Raw genomic sequence first — 25,889 nt, forward strand, 5'->3', positions numbered from 1 at the left:
AGTGAAATGGTGGCATTGATGTCTGAAAGGAAGCAGCAACCGCAAAGAGCAACCTGCTTCATTTTACAGCTTCCAGTATTATACTCTGACTGCTCATCCTGATACAGCTTTGCCAGTATGCTATCTTGGTGAATAAACAACACTAAAACACATTGAGTTTCAGAGAGATTTTTCTCTTCTATTCATTAAGTGATGGTTTTCTACGTGTTTTTTTTTTTTTTCTTTCAGATTCACTTTCTGTAAAAGTCAGATTTGGATATTGGAACTTTCTCTGTATGTTGTCTTTCTCTGCTGCATATTCACTTCATCACCTAAGAAAACAATTTGGTCAAATAATTGCAATACAGATTGACCCACTGGAATGAATGCAAATTTAAATTGTCTTCTTCTGGCCAGTCATATAGCAGAGAAACATTTCAGAGCTGCACAAGTTCTGTTTCTCACTTAAATTGTCACAGCCTCCCGACTATAAGAAAAAATTGTAAAAACTGTTGCAAAAGAAAGAGGAGTTTTATCATGTGATAAGAAGTTGGACTCTCCTTGTGGTGATTTGCTGTTCAGTCACAGGCAGAAAATGCAGAACCGTGAGTTTGCAATCTAAGGCAGGCACGCTACAGATACTTGGTAAGTGATGCTTAAGACTATTGTAGCAGACATGTCTCCTTAAACTGGGAGATTCAAGTACAGCATCTGTCCAGCAGTACACATCTGTTAATCCCATAGTTGTTTTAAACAACCTTTGTGTATTTCCTTGTTTTAGTGGAGTGAAAGGAGTGGCTTGTGTTTCTATTAATGTAATTTTTTATTTCTTATTGCCTGACTTTAAGACACACAGATATTGCGCAGTGCTATGTTGAGATGCATTAATTTTGTTTTCAGTAAAGAGTGGTATCATTGCAAGCTTGCCAAACATTAACCAAATGACTTCAGATACTATCATGAAAGGATTAGGCTGTTGAAGAGGATGGCGTAGGAACCAGTGGAGAACAAAATAACACTTGTTACGGATTGCATCTCTGTCACTGCTTGTATTAAGTTTCTTCAAAAGGTGAAAAGGGTAGTAATTAAGGGGGGGCACAAATCAAGCATGCTAGATATTAAAACAACCTTTATATATACATCTAAGGATATGTTCCATTAGAAAGAATAGGTCTGTGGGTGTTATGCATGCAGGCTTTAACGGGATTTTTTCTGTTTAGTTGTAGACCATGAAAGCTACGTTTTATTTTTACAACTTGTCTTTGAGATTCTTTAGTTGTCAGAGGATATAAAATTGCTCTGAACATGGAAACTGAGCAATGATCTCAGCTTTTCGATACCGCATTGTAGCTTCTTTTTTTTTTCCTGGGGTTGAATGCCATTAACATTGTAGAACTGATTGGTGGGGAGGAGTTGTTTTTGTTGTTTATTTGGGAAAAATTGGAAGAGAAGGGTCCATGCTGCTGAAGTCTGTGGGGAGGTCTGTTTTGAAGGGCGGGTGACATTAAGGGCACACTACTGGGGATCCTCCCGTCAGACAGGAGTATAAAAGGGGACAGGGCAGCATGCAAGTCTGTCTGCTTCTTTCACCCTCTCACCCATATCCCTGGCTTTAGGAGATCAGAAATCATTTGGATCTGAAGCAGGAGCTGAGGGAAGAATCAGATCTGACTGGAGGACTCCTCAGCCTTTTGTGTGGACAAACAGCAGGGTCTGACACGGTAAGGGGAGACGATTGAACTGACATGTCCCTCTCTACAGCCTTTCCTCTAGGACTAGCCGGCTTACCAGCTTTCTTTTCTTCCAGCACACTTTTGAATTGCTTTGCAAAAAAATGTCATTAGTGTCCTCACTAGGATGTGGAATGGAAATGTGCATTTTTTTCCACAGAGTAGGAGGTACTGCTTGGTTTCACGCTCTTCCCAGTCAGGAACTTTAATTTATTCTGCCTTAGAAAGCTTCTGTGAATTGTGAAGTTATATTTAAGGGAAAAAATAGTTTTGCTGTTAAAAACACTTTGCTTTTTGTTAATAGCAGTTGGACCATAGTGCCTAATGAAGCTTTGTAGAGAGCATGTTGGTATCTTTGTTAGAGATAGGGCAGCTGTAACCCTTTACTTTGAAGTTTACAGCAACTTCCTAGTGACTCCAGAATTATTTGTCAAGCAACGACAAAAGGAAAGACAAAGTCTGACATATTGGATAGTTACACAAGATAAAGACTTAGAAAAGTCTTTTGCAAAGAAATGAGTCTGGCAATTGGTAGCGTGTTAAGCACAAGCTCTGTGTTTACACGCCTAGAGCAAAATACCTAAAACTCAAAATTAGTCTCTCGGATAATCCACATCAGTCTATAATCCCCAGGGACAGACTACTTGAAGTACTTATGTTGTACTTGGTCAATTTAATAATTATGAAAATATATATAGTTAAATTTTATTTATTATTTTATTTTATTGATATTAGGTTAGGACATCTTAGTACTGTCTCAAGAACTCAAAACATGATTATCGATTTATCACAGTTCTACGAACATCTTTTCTGAAATATTGTACCTTGGTATACCTTCTGTTTGCCTTTGGAAGCTATGTAATGAACTCAAACCAATGGTTATGATTCCTAGGGAAAAGACTGCTGACTTATTTCTTGCAAAGCTGGTGTTTTATGGCATCTTTAATTTATTTCTATTTCCTGGGTAAGGACTGGTTTATGCCATTAACATCTTCCTTAAAGGTCATGTTCTGGGCTGTTTTTTCTTTCTGACATTTGTCCACATTCAGCACATAGGGAAAAATTAAGTTTGCAGATGTGACCTACATTGAGTATGATAATATTTCTGAAATAAATCAAAACTAATTTACCTAGAAATGCTATGGAGCCACTGTTCTAAATGTCAGTGTGCTAGTGAAATTAACAGTTGTTCTTTTATTGAGCATGCTGTTCTGACGAAGCTACCCTCTTAGCAATTGTCAAGTATAAAATCTGTTCGGAAAACTGTCTTTGCCATTTATTACTGAGGATGATTGCACTCGTAAAAGTTCCTAGATTGACCACAGTGTTCAGTTTGGAATATATTTATCTGGTAAATTACCTAGAGCGTTTGTATGAAACTTTCTGTTCTATCCTGTGTAGTTGTGCAAAGGACTTGATGAGACCTAGTCAGGACAAGATTATTTCAGTTTGGATACTTAAGAGAGGAAATCTTGACTGTGCTGAAATAAGTGGAAAAAATTCTCAGTGGTTTCACTGTTGTCAGTATTTAAACCAAAATGTGAATGATACACCCATCCAGTGACACTACTGGTGCAGGCACTTTGTTCAGGTGTCTTATGGATACCTTTCTAATATGAACTGGGTTTGTATTGCTTACCGATTATAAGTGAGGGATATGATTTGTATATTTTTGCTTATTTTTACACAGATTTATGGAATAAATAGATAGTACTATTTATTATAATTCTGGGTTTGCACAGGCTAATGGCTGATCGGGTGCTTGTGATTGGCAGTGGAGGGAGAGAGCATGCGCTGGCCTGGAAGTTGGCCCAATCCCCACATGTAAAACAAGTGTTTGTTGCTCCAGGAAATGCAGGAACAGCTGACAATGGAAAAATTTCAAATTCAGGTAAAAAGGGGGAAAAAATAGAACATTGTGCCAAGCAATCAGTAATAAGGGTGTTGGAACTGAAACAAAACTGACCACGTTTATACTGAGTTGCTAGGGGATAACAATTATTCTTTTATTTTACTGCTGCCACAGATTATTTAAGGCACATATTTATTTTTCTCTGTATGTTTTGTTTCTGAATTTTAGAACTGCCTAGTGAAACATTGTATTATATCTATTTTTAGCCTGGCTTTTTAAGATAGTGAGGCTTATGTGAGACTGTGTATTTCTACACCTCATCTCTTTTCTCCCATTGCTATGCTTAAATTAACTGACCAATTTCAGTGAAACTTAACAGAGGAACAGAAGGCTCAAAATTATTAACTTCTAGTTAGAAACTTCTCTGGTGACTGCTCAGGCTGCTCAGCTAAATTTAGCTACATCATACACTGGCATTGAGTAAATCTTTGCTCAGATGTTGAAACTGAGTTTCCTTATGAACTTATGGTTTTATTTTGTAAAGTTTTTATCCTGCTCTGATAAGCAGCTTTTAAAAGCTTACACTGATTACATATAGCAAATAAAATACATTTAATAAGTTAGCAGATGTGTATTAAAAACAGTAGTGCAAATTGGAAATGTTCACTGTTTGTTCTGGACTTTATTGTTATTATATTGTTTGTTTTACTTTCTTTCATTATTTTAATTGTACTTCTTAGGGAGATGGAGCAATGACATTCTTAACTCCCGTCTCTTATTTAGGCTTTACAATGGTAACTAAATGATATTTCCTTTTCCTTTTCCTTTTCCTTTTCAGCTGTATTAGTGAGCAATCACACTATTGTTACCCAGTTCTGCAAAGATCACAACATTGGGCTTGTGTTAGTTGGACAAGAAGCTCTTTTGGCAGCTGGTAAGGCTGAAATAAATTAACTTGACAGTAAAAATCAACACCTTCAATTCTGCTTTAAAACGACCTCTTTTGGATCGCAGGACACAATGAGAGAATTAAACTGAAGAGCAAGAAAATTTGGATTATCTCATAAATGCAAACTGTAGTCACTTAAAATAGTTAGCTTCATAACCGGGTGTTGCTTTTTGTACGTTAGAAATCAGCAGAGGAAATCATGCAGCATCCAGAATCAGTAATAGTTTTAAGTACTCTTGTGTCTTCTGCTCTGCTTTCCTTTATATAAAGAATTTTCTTGCGATAATCCTAACATTGTTGCCATATGCAACAGTACTCGGACCATCACGTGCATTTGTTGTAAAGTGGTACGGTGAGATCTCCGTGTCTTAAATAGTGAACAGAAGTACCAGACAGTCCTAAGTACTTATGGAGTGGTAACTGTGACAGTGCTCAGTAATGTAAAGAGCTGAAGACCTCTTAAAACTAAATGATGAAACAGGCCATTTGATATGCAGAACCTTATTTTAAGGATGAGTTAGCTGTTTGAGACAAGGAAAAGTGTAACAGACTGCTGGAAGGGTCGTATGGTTTTCCTTTTGTCAAAATGACTTGATGTTTCCAAAGGGATGACTTGGTTCTTTTGCTATTTTCGATCATTAGGGATTGTTGATGACTTGAGAGCAGCAGGAGTTAGGTGTTTTGGACCATCTGCAAAAGCAGCCCAGCTGGCATCCAACACCAGCTTTGCCAAAGCCTTTCTGGATCGACATGGAATCCCAACAGCGAGATGGAAAGCCTTCACCAATCCCCAGGAAGCTTGTAGGTTTATTATCAGGTAAATATGTTGACACTGGACACTGTGTCACTCTGTCAAATTGTCTATGCATTTGGCATGGTTACTTAGAACTAGGTAAATTTTCAACTGTTGTTCTTCCCAGATAATTACTGAATGAATTAGTTTTGTACTTAGAGGCAGATGGTGGAGGTGCAGGGAGCTTAAACAGGTTGATTTTTCTGTTCACAAATCACAGCTCTTCTTCCATTTGATCAGCTTCTTCAGGATGCTAGTTAACCATTTAAAAGACAAAAAAAACGTGGCGGAGGAAAAATATTTCAATAAATCTTCCTGTAAGGGTAAAAATACTTGCTACACAGACAGATACCAGCAAAATACTCTCTGTGGAGTGATGTGGGAGGGACTGGTCAAATACTCCTAACTTAAGGAGGATGCCTGTATTTCTTCAAGGCCAGACAGCATCTCTCTTACATGAAGAGAGAAATGTAACTGCATATCTCTGCAGTTGCTTTGAGCCATAATGCCTCTGAAGTCACTGGGGATCCTTTGGGAGAGTAACTTACTGCTGTGGCTATTTCGGTCCAGTCTCACAGCGGCTGCTGTGTTCAGCTACACTGGTCTGTGACTGTGTGTCGGTTTCACAGCGTTCTTGTCTTTGCTGTCACGTGCTACTTGTGGTATGATCTAGTGGAACTTTTTTTTTAAAAAAAAAAAAAATGACCTTTTAACTGACTTTGCTCTGTAACAGCATTTAGTCTGTATTACTGCCAGCTAGAGAAACAGGCCAACAACTTGTATGTCTGCAAGCATGCGTTAGACTCAGGTCAGCACACTGAAATGTGGAGAAAGGGAGCTTTGTGTGAACCTGCTTTGACTGCTTGTATAAACGTAGGGTTGAGGTTTATCCTAATATAAATCGTGGTATGGAAAGGAGGAATGAGATGTTTCAGAAAACAGGCTAGTAGTGTGTTAGATCAGCTCTTCAAAAGGGACATTTGACCATCCACAAGCTGGAGAGAGGTGAATGGATGAAGTGTAGTTAAAATGTGTTCATGTTATGCTGTTTTGTTTTTGTTTTTTTTTTTCTTCTCATCTTAGTTTGTGTTCAAGAGTAAGTGGAGCAATTCTGGGGATACAATGTTAATACACAGGTTCTAAGATATCCTGTATGTGCAAGACCTAACTCAGCCTTAACCTTCCAACCCTAAAGAGAACTTCTGTAGTGGTTTATAGGATTGTATGCTGTAATCTGGTCTTGTGAAGCTATAAATCATCAATAAGTTCATCTTTCCAAACGTATAACAGGAATAAAATAGTAATCCAACTCAGGGAAAAGAGGAAGAAACTGCAAGGTGTTAAAGTTCAGTGACTCGTCTCCAAGAATATACATTGAGTTGCTGTCAGAATTATCAACAGAATTCATGGATTTCTGGTTCACAGTCCGGTGCTGAGGGCAGTAAGAGCCCATTTACCTGGATCCATGACAGGATGGGCTAGCAGGGAATATATTTTTCTGAAGCGTTATTCTTCAACCATTCGTAAAAAAAGGAAGAATATGGGAGGCATTCAGCTTAAATTGATAATTTCACTGGATGCAGTAGGGATGCCTGAATCTCACTTTTGCTTTCTTTTAAAGCACAGACTTTCCTGCACGAGTTGTACGGGCGAGAGGCCCTGCTGCTAGAAAAGAAGTGACTATTGCAGCCAGCAAAGAGGAAGCCTGCAGAGCTGTCCAAGAGATTATGCAGGTGGATAAATCTTTAATTAATCAGTGGGAACTCAATTCTTGATGTTATGTAGCCTGTGAGTTTGTAATTTCAGCCACAGGAAGCAAGTATTTTCAGGAGGAACTTGCCCATTTGACTAAGGAATTTCTTTGGGTATCATTCTCAAATTCCTCATGTTTGCCTTAGACAGTGGGCAGTGAGCAGGGCTTTGTAGAGTTTGTGATTGAACTCTCGTTCCAGCACTGAGTCCTATTGCCCTGCCCCTCCAACTTATTCATTTTTCGTGGGCCCCCAGGGTCTGATAAGGTGCATTTCAATGTCTCTTCCATACCTCCAAATAAGATTCTATTGGCTTTGCTCAACATACCAGAATTCAAGCAAGCTGGTACTTTTCGTATACGTTGTTTTTTCCTGTTAAAAGGAAATAAAGAGAGGATTTAGCCAGTAGATGTCATGTTTGCTAACTGGAGAAATTTTTTTTTGTACAGGACAGAATGTTTGGAGAGGTGGTTGTTATTGAAGAACTTCTTCAAGGGGAAGAACTTTCTGTATGTGATCGATGGTGTGGTTATGTACTTTTATTCTTTGGCATTATTGCTGTGCTCTATGCATAAACACACAAGTTTAGTGTTTCAAATAGTTTTTTTGTTTTATTTGCACTTACATAAATAAATTTACAATCTAAGCAATTCAATGTCATACTAATCAATGTATGTTGTCAGTAGAATTTTCTTCTACATTAGCCTTTAAATTGTAATTATGGTAATCTTTTTAGGTGGAAAATGATCTTTTTTCCTAAGGTGACCTAAAACATGTTTGTGTGAAAAAACATGTTTGTCTTGGTAAATCTTGTTACATCAATAATTTTGTGCTAGTATTTAGTGCCTATTTTAGCCCTTTCCTTACCATGGATTACTACTCAGTGGCGGGATAAAACTTAAGCATGCCAGTTATCTGCCACATGAAAACGGAAAGAGTTCTTAGTGCAAGGTTTGTCCTGCACTGAGAATACCTCACATTCATTCAGGCCCCAGGTGTGCAAACACACATGTTTAACTTGAAACACATGAATACTTCTGTCAAGTCAATGAAGACTATTCACATGCCTTCAGGTAAGCGTATGTCCACATGCCTGATAGGTCAAGATCTAATTCATCAGAAAGGAATTGTTAGGAAGGCCACCATTTCTCTTGATTATTTTAAAAATGAGAAAGAGAGTTCAATGAATCCTTCAGGTCAGTGGGCTTGCAGCGGAATAAGTGAATCCTATTGCTTTCTAGCTTTGGTTCCTAAAATTTTCCTGGCAGAACTGAGTCTCAGCCTGTGACCAGCAGTGTTAACTTCCGTGAGGACAGGACATTGTCACTGTTTCTTTGTTGTGTGCCTCTCTTAACAGTGCTTGTGCTTCACGGATGGTGTCACTGTTGCCTCAATGCCCCCAGCCCAGGCCCACAAACGATTATTGGATGGTGACCAGGGTCCAAACACTGGAGGGATGGGAGCCTATTGCCCGGTTCCTCAGGTAGAGCAGTTCTCCTCCCCAGCCTGCAATAAGGCTGGTCACATCTGTGGTTAATATATCTCCTTTAGGGCTCAGTCTTTTTTCTATCACATAGGCCAGATTTCTTCTGGAATTGATGCTTTTGCTTGTGTCAGTGCAACACAAGGCTTAAACTTTCCTAGTCCTTCTTTAGGATTTAATGAGCCAGTGTTCTGATGAATAGTCTCTCTTTTACCTTTTTCATTGTTTTGGAAGTTGGTGTTTACTTTTTCCTGTATTTCTAAACTTGTTTACTTTTTCCGTTATTCCTAAACTTGGTGTTTACCTTTTTATTCTTTCTAAACTCAATGTTTACTTTTTCCATTATTTCTAAACTTAGTGTTTCTCTGCTCCTATTAGCGTCACTTGAAATGTCCCTATAAAATTCCCTGCATGCCTGGAGTCTTTGTGTCTTGAACATAACCTGGAATTTATTGGTGTTGATTCTTAAAGCTGACTGCATTGTTCTAAATACACTGCTCAAGTACATTATTATTGTGTTTTTCTGTAAGTACAAAACCAATCTTCCTGTGTACAGCCCAGGTTGGCCAGTGCCTCAAGCCTCTGTAAAGTTGGTCTTCTAAAGGAAGAAACAAACAAAAAATCATGGAAGACAGGGCATCAGCGTATCCATCCTTAAGGCAGCAGCACCCAAATGGAAGGAGCACACTGGTTGGGGGTGGGAGAGCAGAAAACATAGCTGAGGTGTTTAGTTACCCCAGTCCTTCCAGGTCCTGTGAGCTAGTCCAGCAAATGTAATCAGTGTCTCAATCAGTTTGATGTTAATCATCAGGTTCCAGAAGTTCTTCTAGAGAAAATCAATGATGCTATCCTTCAACATGTTGTTGATAGTATGAGACAAGAAGGAACAGCGTATGTAGGTAAGTAAGCATTCAACTGAAAAACAAGGTAAAGTTATGTCAAGATTAGTTTCATTGTTAGGGATTGCTTTTGAATTGCAAATAATATTAAAAAAAAAAAAGTTATTTTTTCATGCAGTATTAAGCCTCGCTGGTTTGGCTTTCAGGTTTGGCTTAAAAGCTCTGCTCTTCCTTTGGAGAGCAGAACTTTCATCTTTTCTCCACAAGACATACTGTATTTTTATTAAATATTTTTAATTTAAATGGTTACAACCAGACTCTCTGTAGTTCAAGGTATAATATATTCTGAAGTTCAGTTGTGTTGTTCACTCCTATATACAACAATGTAAGTTTTCTCAAGACCTTTACCTTAAGGTTGTTTTGAAAAAGGAAGGTGATGCTCACAGCTGCCACTTAATGCCAATGGCTCCTCTTGGTACTGAAGACTGTCAAGATCACACACACGTAAGGAGTTAGGTTCAGTCTCTGATGTGTTCTCTGCTATTTGGTAACTTTTTTACAATGCCCAAATCTGTAGTAAGAACATAGAGGATGTTGAGCATTTTCAAGATGATGCTCGAGGACCTGACACTTTGTGGGTTGAAATTTTCACACTTCTTGTTCTCTGGGGACTGGTTTTCTGATTGTACGATGAAAAGCCTGCTTTAGATCATGCGTATGTGTGTGTGGAGTAGAAACCACAGCATGCCAACTTCAGTAAGTTTTTGTTTGTTCTTCTTTGTTAGTAGCAGTAGTGCATTTTGGTTTGTTATTTTTGCCTGAAATATAGAGTTATAAATCTATGTTTAAGCATAACAATAGTGCACTTAATGGCAAGAAACTTGCAGTGTCTGTGTAATGAATGGGGTTTTATGGGAACTGTTTTTCTGATCCTGTCAGTTCCTTCCGATCTCTGAACACCTGCAATTAGAGGGCTGTAGCAGAAGATGGAACACGACTTTCTGATGCAGAGAGGTTGCTTTCCATTGTATTTGGTCTAAAACATGACACAGTGTTCCTCAAGTTGTTGCTAGCCACTTTGTTGGTTGTCGTGAAATTATTATGACTTGTGTATAACTGCTTGCAGAATCCCTGTTCCTAATTCCTTACAGTTTGCAGAAATGCGTCCCACATTCCAAAGTACTGCGTTGCATTTGAAGGAGTTCTTGAAAAATAAACATTTACATTCATTTGTTTGGCTGTGTTCTTTCTATTCAGGTGTGCTGCAAACAGGTTTAATGCTTACCAAAGATGGTGTGAAAATTTTAAACTTTAAATGTCAGTTTGGTGACCCTCAGTGCCAGGTGAGTGAAAGATATTGGAAACTTAAATATGCTTTATTCTTTTACCTCTGACTGTTACCTTTAGGGAAATGTGCGTGATACGTTTGAATTCATGTCTTCCTTCCCCTGAACACGCAGATCTGAATGACAGTGTCTTAGGCAATGTATGAGGTAACTTAAAATTTTAGCTTGTCAGCTTCTGTGAATTGTTGGTTAAAGAATTTAAGCTAAAGAACTGTTCCTCAAATTTTATTCTTCTGTGTAGAAGCAGAATGAGAGGGGCTTAAATTCACGTTCCTTCTACATAATCTCACATCTCATGTTTGTAAATTTATGACTGTTGCAAAAAGATGCTATAGATTCCAAATCTACTTGTATAGGGAAATACAGTATTTTCGGTTTGGCAGGTACAGATTTTGCTCTATTAATTGAATTTTCCCTAAATTGAATTTAGACAAGTCAGCAAAATAAAAATTAATTTCTATCACTGTGAAAATTTTCTGCAGGTAATTCTTCCACTGCTTAAAAATGATTTTTATGAAGTGATTCAAGCAACAATTGATGGCAAACTCTGCAGCTTCATGCCAGCCTGGTCAGAAAATAGTACAGCTGTGTGTGTGGTCATGGCAAGTCCAGGATACCCAGGAGACTATGACAAAGGCATGGAGGTAACAGGTAACTGCAGTAGGTTGTTTACTGTTTAATTTCAGTGTAGCACTTCAGTAGGTTTGCATTTGCCTCTTCTCCCAGAGATCTGTACAGCTTTCCTCCATCCCATCCCTCACACTCTGATTATCAGAGTCTGCCTTCATCCATCACTCCTTGTCCTTCTGGAAGGGAGAGCTGTTCAGTAAGATCTTTTAACTGGAATGTATGCCTAGCCAAAGTGGCACAGGGGCTAAATATTTAAAATTACATCATTCTATAAAACTTTACCTGTAGCTGGTTGCTGAGATAAGAAGACGATGGGGCATTATGTACTCCTGGGACAACTCTGATGCGTCCATGTGGGGTACTTCCACAAACTGTGCTGGAGACATGGACCGCAACATTGTCAGCACATGACTGCTTTTTCCTAGCTTGACTCCTTTGCTGGGAGGTCACGTTATCTTAGCTAATGCCTGACCAGGTGATAAGGGTGAGACTTGAGGACCTGTGGCCTTTAAAATACAGGCAGTGCATGCCTCCACCATCAGCTTGGTTCCTTCCCTTGTGCCACCAGCCAGGGCCAGGGCTGTGTAATACTCATAACGACCTCTTCCTCATAGGGCTTGAAGGGTTTGAGGGCAGGTGGGCATGTGGGCTTTAGATCAATATTGATTTTCTGTGTTGAAATTATTGTGGTTTAATATCTCATTAAGATTTTTAAAAACGTTTAAAAACAAAGGGAACTGTTGCAGAACTATTTCCTTCCCCCTCAGCGACTGCCTTGCCAGTCCAACACTATGCCTTGTGTAAAGCAACCCAGACACCTGATCTTGTATCAAGGCCACCTTGTTTTTGCCAGAACTCCAGGTACCCTACATCACCCAGGGAGAAGGTCATGTTATATTGCCTTTTCCCTTGTCAAGATTTCTGCTGCCGTGTTCTCACCCACCTTCCTCTTCCAGTTCACTCACTGTATTAATTTTGTTTTGCCAGTGATATTCTGGGAAAATCTGTCTTTCTGTAACTAAACATCCAAACCACATAACTGAATGAATCTTTCTGCCAGTGAGCTGCCTTTCACTAGTCAGATTCAGGACCTTAACTTTTTTAAGCTTATATTCATACTTTTAGGAGTGAGATGGTATGGCCTCCCTGCTTGTTAGTCACAAAAAAGGACAGTCAAAACAATGAAATTAAATCCATTATTTTATTATTGTACTCCAACCTCTGGAGTTGTGTGGGTTTTATTATTTTTTTCCTCTTTTTCACATTGATTCCCATATTTTAATGGCTTAACAAACATTTTATTCTGGAGTATTCCTTAAAACATGATGGGAAGGAGTTAGGTTTCTGTTACAGCAAGGCCAGCTGCAGCTCAGATTTGACCTTGTCAGGGTAGTCCTGTGGCAATGTAACACACTGTACCTTCAGCAAGTATAAAGGTCCTTTTTACTCATTTATAAAACCTATCTAGCTGATAGTAAGGACAAAACTGTGTTTTGTTTTGCTCTTTCCAGGCGATGACAGAAGTTCCTCCTCTTCCCTTATCCTCTCTTCAAAATATGAATCTAAAAAACCCCTGAACAATTTTTTTTCCCTTTAACAGGAAAATACGTAGAGACAAATGAAAATAATGAAATATGTAATTTTAGCTATTGCACAGCCACCTGCAAATGTTTGTAGAGCATTGGCACGGTAGGGAATTGTGTGGAGTGGGCACAGCAGAATAGCTAGGGAAGCGCTGAGGTAACATTAGCATTAATGGTTATATATCAGGGAGAGGGGAGAATCCAGGCAGTAAACTGCTATGAATTGCGATTTCATAATTGCACAAATTAGTCACAATTACAATATACAGCACAGCTTTGCCCTGACACAGGGTAGTTATATGTCCTGTTTTACCTCCTGGATCCTTTATTTCTGTTCCTGTTTGATGTGTGTCCTTACTGGATGTCTCAGAAGGGAGTCTTAGGGCCAGGGAAGTGGGATACCCTTCACTGGTAATGCTGTTTCTCAGAAGAAAGGTGAAGTAGGAAGCTTTATTGTTGTTCTGCCTTGACTGAAGAAAGGACTTCAATCTTCACTGCTTTGCCAACGTAGCATGTGAATTAAAATACTCTGAGAGTTCCTTTTGCTTTTGTAGGGCTGCTGCAAGCCAAAGAGTTAGGGCTGCAGGTGTTCCATGCTGGCACAACGCTGAAGGATGGCAGAGTGGTGACAAGTGGTGGCAGAGTCCTCTCCATTACTGCTGTAAAGGAGGACCTGATGAAAGCACTGGGAGAAGCCAACAGGGGTGTAGCGGCCATACGTTTCAAGGGTGCCACTTACAGGAAGGACATTGGCCATCGGGGTATACGGCTTCTCAAACAGTCTCTGTATGTAAGCAAAGGCACTAGCAGAAATAGATGCTAGTCCAAAGTTTTATATCTATTGTTCCCATTTGTGTGGTGAATGATGGTCTATGCAGAAAATGTCACTACTGCTGCTAGCATGTCCTTTACTCTCTGCAGGGGTCTAATATACAAAGAGAGATGTGTGGAAGCTGTAACTAGTGAGGTTTTGTTTCATCAACTGGAAACATCAATTGTAAGTGGTACCAGATCAGGTAAGACTGGAAAGAATCTTTGAATTTCTTCAGCATATTGAATGCAGCAGACGTTTTTTTTTTTTCCCCCAGGAGGTAACCAATGCATTCTTGGCATTGAAATTGAGCTTGAGAAGCTCGGCTGAGATCTCCACTAAGAAAGCAAACTCTTATTTCTTTCTCATCACTCCTCTTCTGCTTAATTAAAAAATAGTTGGCTTAACATGGGGATGATTGAACTTTTTCAAGGTTAGCCTAGTGAACAGAATAACTCCTGGATTAATGGAATAGTTTTGTACGGCACCAGACAGAAATGATCCTACCAGCTGTATATACGAGTACAACATCCAAACAATTATTGCGTTTAACAATCACTGAACTTGTTATTTGCTCTTCAGACTATGTTCTTTACTCTTAGCATTGATCTACTGTGGAAAATTTCTTGTTGGTTTTCTTCCCCTTAGAAAAAAGTAGCTACATAAAATAAAAAGGCAAGCTGTTTACAATGTGGTAAAATGTTTAACCTTGCTATACACAATCCATAGGTCCCAAATACAGAATAATAAAGATCCATTTACACCATGAAATATATGACTTTGGAGTCCATGCTTTGTAAAGCTGTGGATGTTTCTATCAGTGGACACAGTGCTTTCTTCTCCAAGAAATCATGATTTGCAGTATTTGTCTTGATGAGTGTTTAGAGTTTTTTAGTTTCCCTTAAAAAGGATCTTTAACATATCTGTACTTGGCAGGCAATCATTTGGAAGTAGGAGGCTTTGCTGGTTTCTTTGACTTGAAAGCATCTGGTTATGATGATCCTATCTTGGTATCTCGAACTAAAGGCCTTGGACCTAAACTGCAGGTAACTTGCAACTTGACTGTAGCAAAGCTCGTGTTATCTCCCAAGACTGTTTTAAATGCCACAGCCAATGACACCATCTGCATCCTTCTGAGCATTATAAATACTTCTCAAGCCCACTGCAATGGTGATTTGAATTTTGTAGCTGATAATTTGAGCAAGGTCTATGCATATGTTATTGAGAACATGGAGGCTCTGGATATTTCTTGATGAAATGATAATAAAACAAAGCATTTAGCTGAGCACTTGAGGAGCTAAGAACTAGAATTTCTGCTATAAAATAGAGACTCCCTTGGCTTTGAGAAAGATCAGTTTAGAGGAGTACAGAGGGGTGCTGAAATGATAACTGTCAGACTTAGCTTAATAAATTGTATGCAGAGAGGTAGCACTATGACCTTTGTCAGGGCACTGGGGAAAAGAAGGATGGAGGAAATAAACATGAAACGGGAAGAGAAGCCAACAGATAAAGGATGCTAATTACACAAGAACATATAGGATAAGTTGAGCCAGGAAAATATATATTGAATCAGAAGAAGGCTTTCAGCCATCAGAGGAGTTGGAGGTCTGAAGCTGCATTTCACTGGCCAAGCAGAGCAACTTAACTTATTTCAAGCTGGTGTTTATACCTTTAGTAATGTGATGATATGGTGTGGCTACCAGCAGCAGCAGGAGACCAAACATAGTAATTCAGAAGGTCTTTTGCAGTCTTACATCCTTGAGCACCTCCGAGCATGAAAAAGTGATTGATGCTGGCCCTTGTGAGTCTTTGTTCCGACTGCTTGGCAGAGAGACATTCCCAACTGTGTTTACCCAGGCTGTTCCCAAGACTCTTTCTTGGCCAAAAAAAGTTGGCCAATGCCTATATTAATTGTTACTAGATCAGTGGGAGGGAAATGTTATAATGCAACAAAGGACATGGGATGCCTGGTTTCCATAGCACTTCTAAATCCACCAGTCGGTGAAATGAATCAGGCTTGTAATCCAAACTCAGACTTTGTTTAGGTGCTGATCTGTTACCGTTTTGAAGCCAGTGATAGTATTTATCTGCATTTTTCCCTCGCCCATCTTTCTGTACTGAGCTATTCTGCACTGGTGTAACCACATTGATAGAGCTGTGTCAGTCAGAGGTCATTACCTTGAAAATTTATCCACACATATGCAATCTTTGTCTGATTTCAGACCTTGAAGTGGTAACTGACAGAGATGAATGTACTGTGGGAGCTGGTGCTGTGCATCTACATCAGCAGTTGGCACAGACAGGACCACTCTGGTGTATCCCTGACGGTGTAGAAATCTCTGCTTGTCACCACTTTATAGAAGCTGTGGTGTCTGAATTGGATTTCATTTCTTGTTGGATGGAAACACCCTAATAATTTTTTTAATAACAAACCACAGCCTTCCTGGGGAAATATTAATGCTTTGTGAAAGACCTGTCTTTCAAGAGAGCCTACAGACCAGGCCCACAATGTTGTCTGTGACATGAGATAGGTGAGATCAAAAGGCTCCTTGGGGAGGGTGAGAGTGAGGAATCTCATTCTCTGTGGACTTGGAGAAGAAGAAGAAAACTATTTAATAAATTGTTTCAGTTTTGCTGTGTAGCTCAGTGAAATTAGTAGGCAGAAGTAAAGCAGAACACACAGTGATGTTTGAGCAACCTGATCTTATTTTTTGAAATTTCTTGGATGTTCTGTAGGTTGAATATCCTGGAAATTTTTAATTGCTTTTAGACTCCTCTTATTCTGGATTTGACATAATATTCCAAAAAGCAAACAAATAAACTACCCAAAATGACAATTTCTAGGTAGACGAAGCTAGAATTTGAATTAATGTTATAAAAAAATAAATTTTCTTTTCTCTGCAAGAAGATGACCTTGTTTCCTCTTGATTTAAACAAGATGATGCACCAGGTTATCTTCTATATGTATGCTCTATTATGATTCTTTTCAGGGAAAAAAAGATCTCTGCTTGGTTGACTGATTAATATCTGAGGTTTACATATTTCTTGTCACCACTGCTGTATCCCACCATGTTTTTCAGATTGCACAAGTATGTAAAAGACATGACACCATAGGTCAGGACCTGGTTGCCATGTGTGTCAATGATATCCTAGCTCAAGGAGCAGAGCCTCTCTTCTTCCTCAGTTATTTTGCGTGTGGCAAACTTGATGTTGAAGTGGCTGAAACAGTCAAAGAAGGAATAGCTGAAGCTTGCAGAAGTGCAGGATGTGCTTTCCTGGGTATGAACACTTCTCTCCTTTGAGATTTGAAGGTTCTGATGTTGAAATGGTTAGTAGTGAAATAGACTTTGTAGGCAGAGGCAGTATGTGGTGGAAAAAACAGTCAAGCATTTGGACTTATAGAGAAAAGGACTCTTCCTTCTCTCTAAGACGAGTCAGCACAGAGGGGTGATTTTCAGTATTCATGCATCTGGATCCTGATTCTTGCTTATTTATCTTTGTATAAAGGAGAGCAAAACTAGATGCCTCATATTCTTGAAGTGTTGATAGGCTTTCATTCTCTCTCTGATATTCAGTCATAGCAGGGAGGTGCCAGATAAGTAGCATGAAATGGAAAAACAAAATAAAAATTTCTTCATTCAGTAACTTCATGAAGCTTTTTTTTGTTGAAGTCTTAAAGTGAGGTAAGAAACCAATAAGGATTTTAAAAATGTATCTGAATGTGCTGCTTAGGCTGCACATCTCTGCAGCTATCCTGGATACTTTGCTTATTTCAGGAGATGCTATAGAGTTAAAGTTATCAATAAAAAATGTTTACCACTAGTGCTGACTGCTTTCTCCCCCCCCTTAGGCAGGGAGATGGCTGAGATGACTGGCATGTATTCTTCTGGAGAGTATGACCTGGCTGGCTTTGTGGTTGGCGCAGTGGAGCGAGGGCAGATGCTTCTGGGGCTGCAGAGAGCTGATGAGGAGGATGTGCTTATTGGATTGGCTTCTTACGGGATTCACGGCCATGGCTTTAGCATCATAAGGAAGATTCTCTTAATGTCCTCCTTACACTACTCCTCACCAGCACCTGGCAGTTGTGGTGACAAGACTCTAGGTACAATGTCTTTCTTTTCAAAAGCAAACCCGTAAATGAATTGTGTTCAGACATTTTCATAACTAGGTACTGCCAAGGGTTGTTTACTTCAGGATGGGTCAGGGTTACTCAGTCTTTGGGACAGGTATGTGGGCTTGCTTTCACAGTTTTGGAAGAGTGGGCCAGCACTTTTTGCTACTTCCCAAGGCTGTCTGCCACAAAGATCAGAAGGGAACCTGTTCAGAGAAGCATTCTCACTAAACACCTGATGACCTTTTAAACGAATTGATTGAATTGACACTTTTATTTGCAGGAGATATATTGCTGACCCCAGCAAAAATGTACAGTCCATCTTTGCTGCCTGTCCTTCGCTCAGGGCATGTGAAGGCTTTTGCTTTCATTGCTGAGGAGGGCTTGGTGGAAGGCATCTCCAGAATCCTGCCAGAACATGTCAGTGCTGTCCTAGGTAAATATCAAAGATGACTGTTTCTCTTTGACAAAATTTATATACAGCATGGACTTGACTTTTCAGCTTCAGTTATGGAGATACTCAGAAATGTATGTGTCTATGTAGTTGAAGACTGAATGGCCCAAAGTCAATGCTTTTCCAAAGAGCCTGCCAAAAGCATTCCTATTTCAAGTAAGCATCAGCTGATGAGCACCACTCTCTCATTGGAGAAGGGAAATTTAAGGAGAGTTTGAAAGCAGTTCATCTCGAGGACAAAAGGTGTTTGAGAAGATTGTGTGTTCTGCAAGACACCTCTCCATACTAAATGTTTTGTCCAAACAGTGAAGCTTGTTGAGAGAATGAATTTGCAGGATTTTCTCCACAGTACATGTACACACCCATACACACATATACAGACGTATTTCATGCAGTTTTATGGTAAGTGGTAGCTTCCCCACAACAGATTAGCATTTGACATCTGCAAGTAAGGTAGAACTTTTTCTGTTGAAGCTGAAATTGGGCAAAGTATTCAAAAGTTCAAAATATTAAAGGAAACCATGTAATGCAAGTCCACCAATGTTGTGAGGATGGGGAGCGGGGGAAGGAAGATGTCTGTATGTCTGTCTGTATTTCTGTAGAATGAAATTAGAAAGGAAAGAAGTAAACCCAGCTTACTAAGATGGTGCCTAGCTTGCTTGCCAGTGCTTGGAACCACAGACAAGATAACAAGCCTAAAGGATTGTTAGTTTTGTAGAGCGAAGTTGAGATGGCAAGTCTGCACCATCAAGCTTTCCACAGACAATCTAAGGCCATGGCTGTGCAAGTAGGGTCACTGTGAAAGCCCATCCATGCTTCCCATCCACATGTGGAACACTCAGCCCTGTTCCAGTCTGCCCATCAGTACAACTAATTATACACTCTTATACTAATTATTGGTTGTTTGAAACAGAAAACCAGGATCTGCTTAAGTAGTCCAAAAAAGCCAAAAGATTATTTGCCCCAGGGCTCCTTTATCCCTTACAGAAGAGATGTGAGTCATCTGTAGCTTTGTCCTTCTGACTGATAAGGGATGAGTAAATCTTAATTTCTTAACGTTTCCTACATGTTCTGATTAGAAAGCCCAGCGAAGACTTGGCTTGCACAAATTATGGCTAGCAACCTCTAGCTAAGCAGCACCTATAAAATTGACTGGAAGTTGGGTCAGCATCCTCCTTGGGCAATATTTTTAAAATAACAAGAATTAGTCTCTATCAGCTCTTGTAATATACCACTATCATTGTATTTAATAAAAGATGGATAGCTAACATTCGTGCTGACCATATACAAATTTCAATCATTTTCAGATGCTCTCAGTTGGAAGATTCCTGAAATCTTTTGCTGGCTTTACAAAGAGGGAAACCTCTCTGAAGAAGAGATGGCTCAGACATTTAATTGTGGGATTGGTGCAGTCTTGGTTGTGCAGAAGGACCTGGCTCAGCATGTTCTCAAGGATGTACAGAGACATGAGGAAGCTTGGCTGATTGGGAAAGTTGCTGCCCCTTGCCACACAGGTTAGCAGGTGTCCTACAGGGAAGTGAAGACACACAAAAATTAAACAGGGTATTATTTGATTATTTGATTCTGTCTCAGTTCAGAGGGGTTTCCACTTCAGAATGCACTATTTAATTTTTAAGTTGATACAGGGTAAGTTGTTTTAGAGTGTGATTCTGTGAAGTGCGAGCATCTCCAAGCTTTGAGGAGACTCCCTATGGCAAAGTTTGTGTAGTTCACATCTTTTTCCTATTATTTCACTAGGCTGAAAGCTACTTAATACCTTCTATCTAAATTTTATTATTAAATACAGTGAGAAGTAAATGTCTTTTTTTCAGAATGACAGTACTTGAATAATGTCCTACCTAGGTACCTGCTTGAGACTTGAGTAAATCCCTCTGATGACTGTAAGGACTCAAGCATTATTTAGTTAATTATATTTTACCACAATCGCGGTAAATAGTCCACCTCCTTTCTGACCCTTTCCCTACTCACATGGATCCTATGTAAAGACTGAGGATAGGCCACAGCTGTGTACAGTCATATGTGATGGTAAGTCTTCATTCTGGTATGTTTAATGCTTGACGTACAGCAAGACATGAGCCAGAATCCCTCTGGAAACCAAACAGCTTGGGGAAGAGTTTGGGCAGCCAAAATGCAACTTCAGCTCTGTCAACATCGTCTTTAGAAATTTTGCAACGTGAGATAAAGAGGAAGACAGGTGTAAAAGATGGAGATAATCCTTGAGAAGACTATGCCATACCTAGGCCTTTTGAGACAATTCTGCGAGTAACACAAGAGAGATCAGCAAAACTAGCGTGAATTGTTTGGTTCAAGCAATGTCTGTTTTTGCAGTTCAGTTAGTGCTAGCATAAATTGACTACTGATAGGTTTTTCTCTTAATTGAAACTTACGGTTAGTAAACTATACAAAGTAAATTTAGATGGGAAAGTAAAATCTAAGGTATTTTACAACTTTTTCCTCACATATTTGGAGGAGGTTCTCACATCAAAGTCGAGAATCTTCTTGAAGCTCTGCAGCTGAGCAGCCCCCAGCATCTGCTGAATAATGCTGTTGTCGAGAGTCAACACCAACCCAGAAAGAAGAAAGTCAAAGTAGCTGTTCTCATCTCTGGAACAGGTGAGCTTTCATTTATCATCACACAGAGAAATGTTCTTACAAAGAGAGGCTGAATTCAGCCCTGATAGAAGTGCATCCCCCTTGCCTTTTTTTCAGAAGAGTCTATGGAAGCTTCTAAAACCAAGATTGCATTTTGACTGAAAGTCAAGCAGTTGTATTGTACTGCTTAACAAATGAGATTTATTAGTGCACAAATTCCTTAGTCCTCTTCTATTTGTGCAGTTGTTGAAAAAGGTTTTTGTTAGATAAACAGGACTGAGAGCAAATTCTCAGTGACATAGATGCATGTCTGTTTCCTAAATGTTTGCTCTCTCTTCATTGGAGGTACAAATCTTGCTGCACTCATCAGTTACGCAAAAGAGCCAGGCAGTTGTGCTCAAGTTGTCCTTGTAATCTCCAACAAGTCTGGTGTGGAAGAACTACGAAATGCAGCCCGGGCTGGAATTCCCACCAGGGTAAAGACACTCATTTCCTTTCCTTTTTATCGCCAACTCACAGCTACTGAATCTGTAGGTCTTTATCAAATGCTTGGTTAGCATTTTTGTTTCACCTTTCTTTAAAACTTTTCCATAGGTAAGTGGATGTAGCACAAAGCTGTCAGTTACCAGTAGAGGCAGAGCTGAAAGCTGCATGGAGAGTGCTCACTGGAGGCTGGGAGTGTCTCTCCCATCTCTCCAGTGAGTGCTACAGTCCAGAGTTAGAAAGGGACTTAAAATTGCAAGTGCTGTGATGATTTGGGTCTGAGACTGTACCCCATGCAGCTTCAAGCTTTAACTGAAGTCAGTAAGACTTCAGGCTCTGTGAAACACATAGAACCATAGAATTCTTTAGGTTGGAAAAGACCTTTAAGATCATTGAGTCAGACCATAAACCTAGCACTGCCAAGTCCACCACTAAACCTTATCCCGTCTTTTAAATGCCTCCAGGGATGATGACTCAACCACTTCCCTGGGCAGCCTGTTTCAATGCTTGACAACCCTTTCTGGGAAGATTTTTTTCCTCATATCCAATCTAAACTTCCTGTGGTGCAACTTGAGGCCATTTCCTCTTATCCTATCACTTGTTAACTGAGAGAAGAGACCAACACCCACCTGCTTTAATCTCCTTTTGGGTAGTTGTAGAGAGTGGTAAGGTCTCCCCTCAGCCTCCTTTTCTCCAGGCTAAACAACTCCAGTTTCCCCAGCCGCTCCTGATAAGACTTGTGCTCCAGACCCTTCACCAGCCTTGTTGCTCTTCTTTGGATGTGCTCCAGCACCAACATAAGCATGTTGTCTCCTTGGCTCATCCCTTCTGAGAAAGACCTTTGTCTCCTGTTGTGCTTGGTCACTTTCAGTAGCACCATACAAGTCTCTTCTCTTACCCGTGGTCAGTAGAGTAGACTGTGTTATGGAAATTTTCATTGGTTTGTTTCATAAAAAAAAAAAATAGAGAAAGAGATCAACATCATGTCATCATGTTTGTCGAAGTATAGAACAAGGCTTCTGAAAACATTCAACAATTTGGGATTTCAAATGCAGCCCACCAGGAACTCCTCCTTCTAACATTTAATGATTTTGAGCAGTTATATTTGTACAGCTACACACAAGTGGGAAGAAATATTCTTACAGGGTCCCCGTACATTAAAAAGTTTTCAGCAAGATTGCTCAACAACTGAGTTGGATTCATGTTCCTTTTTTTCAGGCAGTTTTTGTCTCTGGGAAAAAAAAAACTTATGTCAAAGTAAATTGACATTTTTGTAGGCAAGAGCGTGACAGCTTTGTTAGCCCCTTATTTGAATGTCTTCCTGAACAGAATCAGGAATCAACACTTACCTTGGGAACTGGGCCTGAGGGGTGGAGTAGAAACAGAACAGGACTTGCCTCCTCCCCTTGCACAGAATGTCTGGGCAATTTGCTCTCTTCAAAGGTCATGATTTTCAGTAAACAACTACAGACTAACTGGTGGTGACATTGTCAATGAGTCATTACTGTTTTCCTTTAGTCTTTGGCTAGACATTCTGGAGTAAGAGGTCAGTATCTTCTGATATGTTCCCCCTTATTTCCCTCTACACCACATTACTCACGTTTCTCTTTTCATAGTTGGCTTCTTGTGTGGATTTTCTACATATCCTAGAAAATGTCCTGTGTGAAACACCTTGTGTTAACTAACAAGTGATTGGGGCGTTCTGAGGAATGTTTTTATGAATGTGAAAAATCACAAATATCCTGAATAATGTATAAACTCATAACTTTTAAATCATTGAATGTCCTGAAATGAATCCATTTTGCTTTCTCTTTGTTGCCCATGCAGCTGCTGTCGTTCACACAGAGTTATTTCCTTGATATGGCTTTTGATCTGGTTTAATGTTTTAGGTGATTGATCATAAGTTATATGGGAGTCGCTCTGAATTTGACAACACGATTGACCGAGTTCTTGAAGAATTTGCTGTTGAACTAATATGTCTTTCAGGATTTATGAGAATTTTGTCCAGTCCTTTTCTCAGAAAATGGAAAGGTAAGAAATTGTAACTGTAAAAGAGAAATTAAAATACACATGCTTGTTCTCACCAGAATTACACAGTCATAGTTCTTGGTCTTTCGGTTAAATTTCTCACAGCCTTGCTGACACTGAGGTTTGGCATGTAAATCAGTGGGGCTACCCTATGCCTTCAGTTGTTCCAGCCAGTGGGACTGCGCTGGGATTCTGACTGTGCATTGGCAGAGAAACACTTTGTGCTGGCATAGTGAGTAACAGAGGGGCAAAATCAGGGTCATGGAATTGGTCTGTCTGCCTTCCTTCTGGGAAGGAGAAATGCCTGTGGAGCAGCCAGGAGCCTGGTTCTGTCTGCAGTAGGGGACAGGCAGCATAACTGTGTCACTTGTCAAGGAGCTGTGCTGGCGAGTTGTGCAGAACTTACTCCCTGCAGTTGTCGCTCAGCAAAACGTGGGAGAGAGACTGATTTCTCAGTTCACCTGTGCTCCTGTGCTGCCCTGAGGGCTGCACAGCGTAGCACTACTCTTGCGGTGTGCTGGGAGCACAGCTGTTCCAGACCCCTGAGCGAGCGTGGCTCTGCCACGGGGCAGAGCTTTCTTCAGATGCGCTCCAGGCCAGCGGAAGGGGAACGCACACTCCTCTTGGCTCAGGGTGCCAAGTGCCAGCTCCTGAGGCCTTGCTCAGAAGTTACTGACTCACAATGTGAATTGCACTTGGACAGGCTCCTTTGGGAATATTGTTTCCTATGAAAATCGCTTCCATCTGTGCAGTGGCTCTGCACAAGGCTGCAGTGTGAAGTCCGCTTCCAAGCCTCTCATCTGCAGCATGAGGGCTGGTCACCTGGGAGAGGAGAGACTTAGGACTCCTCTGTCCCTCCACACACACAAAGCACATGAGGTCCTTGGCCTTAACTGAAACATGCTTGCCTGGCCACTGCCAAAGCCTGCACACCATCACCTGTGGTCCTGAAAGAGCAGTATTTCCTCAGATGAGAGCAGTGCTTCCTCAGGTTTCCTTAGAGATCATTAACACCATGTACGCTTTTTGCTTTTTAACCTGAATCTGAACATACCTTGTTACATTCTGACTGCAACTGAGACCATTTAAACTCCTGAGTGGTGCTCAATGCTGTTGTTTTGAACTGGTGATCACATCTCACTTTTATTTTTAGAGGAAATTGAGTTTGAAGAATTATTATTGTTATTGTTATTGTTAGTCATTGTTATTATTTTCTCCTATCACACTGTTGCCCAGGAAAAATTTTGAATGCTTCTCCATCGCTTTTCCCACCAATCAAGGATGGAAATGTTCATCAGCAAGACCTGCAAAGTGGATTCAAAGTCACAGGCTGCACTGTGCATTTTGTCCTGGTAAGCGTCCTCTTGCCTAACATTGCGTAAGTTATGAAAAGGAATTTGCTTTTTTCTTTTCTTTCTGAAGGCAGAAGCAGGAAGAGGTAACAGGAATGTGTGGAAATCTTGAGATTGTTACTAGTAAAAACAGGAAGATGTGAGGGTTTTGTTGCATTTGTGGTTTCTTGAGGTCCTGTCTTCTTCCTTCATATTATGGGGTGGGTTTTTTTCTTTCTCCTACCCTCAACAAACTGCCCTCTGAATCTTCTAGCCCATGTCTTTCTCCCTGTTGTACCCCCTAATGTAATGTAGGTACCCCTAATGGAGGTGGCAAGCCTCTCTAGATGTACTTTCAGCCACCTGCACACAACTAAAGATGTGCTTGCCGAGATCTCTCATGAGACTTTCTCTGCCCCATCCACATTGTCCATAACCTTCCTGAGACTGTTCACCGGCCTCTTCTGAAAGACTGCAAATATCCCCATTTTAGGAGGAATCTAGTCCGAAAGCAGTGATCCACCAGGAGCCGGTATCTGTGAAGGCAGACGACACCGAGGAGACGCTGTCAGAAAGGGTTAAAGAAGCCGAGTGCCGGGCTTTTCCCATCGCCCTGCAGCTGGTTGCCAGTGGAGCAGTGCAGTTAGGAGTTGATGGTAAAACCTACTGGAAACAAGAGAGCCAAAGTCCATGTCTTCAGGAAGAGAAGAGAGACTGCCCATCCTCTCTTGTGGCTCTGGAGCCTCAAGAAAACGATGTGGTATAGCCAGGTTAATGAGTGGCTTGCTCTCTGCTCGTCTTTCCCTCCTCCTCCCTGCCCTTGGTGTGCTTCTCTCTGACTGCGGCGTATCAGTGTCACAGGTTTCTGTTCTGAGCTGTGATCCTTTTCCCTTGGCTTGCAGCTTTAGTTATGCTCCTTTTGCAAAATCGGCAGTGGAAGCCAAGCTATCATTTCAGATTTTGGATTTCTTTGTTCTGTTTTTCTATCTGTAAAGGAGATAACTGTGTTACAAATCAAAGAGGGTGCTTACCAGTGAAAATGGTCTAGTGCTTCAGAGGGGAATTAATTCTTCTGAAGGACAAATTTTTGTTGCCTGCATCACATTGCAGGGCACCAAGAGCT

General features: G+C 40.3%; 1 protein-coding gene across 1 annotated transcript; it reads left to right on the forward strand.

Annotated features, from left to right (window-relative positions):
- The first annotated feature begins 1,667 nt into the window (after positions 1-1,667).
- LOC104375614 (trifunctional purine biosynthetic protein adenosine-3-like) lies at positions 1,668-25,532 on the forward strand. The gene is made up of 22 exons (XM_009982003.2): positions 1,668-1,700; positions 3,452-3,600; positions 4,400-4,495; positions 5,153-5,327; positions 6,925-7,036; positions 7,504-7,563; positions 8,412-8,537; positions 9,349-9,436; positions 10,634-10,719; positions 11,205-11,373; positions 13,490-13,721; positions 13,857-13,951; positions 14,683-14,792; positions 16,827-17,025; positions 17,597-17,848; positions 18,141-18,293; positions 19,619-19,825; positions 20,802-20,945; positions 21,270-21,400; positions 23,297-23,438; positions 24,672-24,787; positions 25,260-25,532. Exons 2-22 carry the CDS (start codon positions 3,456-3,458, stop codon positions 25,530-25,532), a joined length of 3,111 nt encoding a protein of 1,036 aa, XP_009980305.2. The 5' UTR covers positions 1,668-1,700; positions 3,452-3,455.
- Positions 25,533-25,889: the final 357 nt, after the last annotated feature.

Source organism: Tauraco erythrolophus, chromosome 1 (genome assembly GCF_009769465.1).
Source record: "Tauraco erythrolophus isolate bTauEry1 chromosome 1, bTauEry1.pri, whole genome shotgun sequence".
Taxonomy (NCBI): Eukaryota; Metazoa; Chordata; class Aves; order Musophagiformes; family Musophagidae; genus Tauraco; species Tauraco erythrolophus.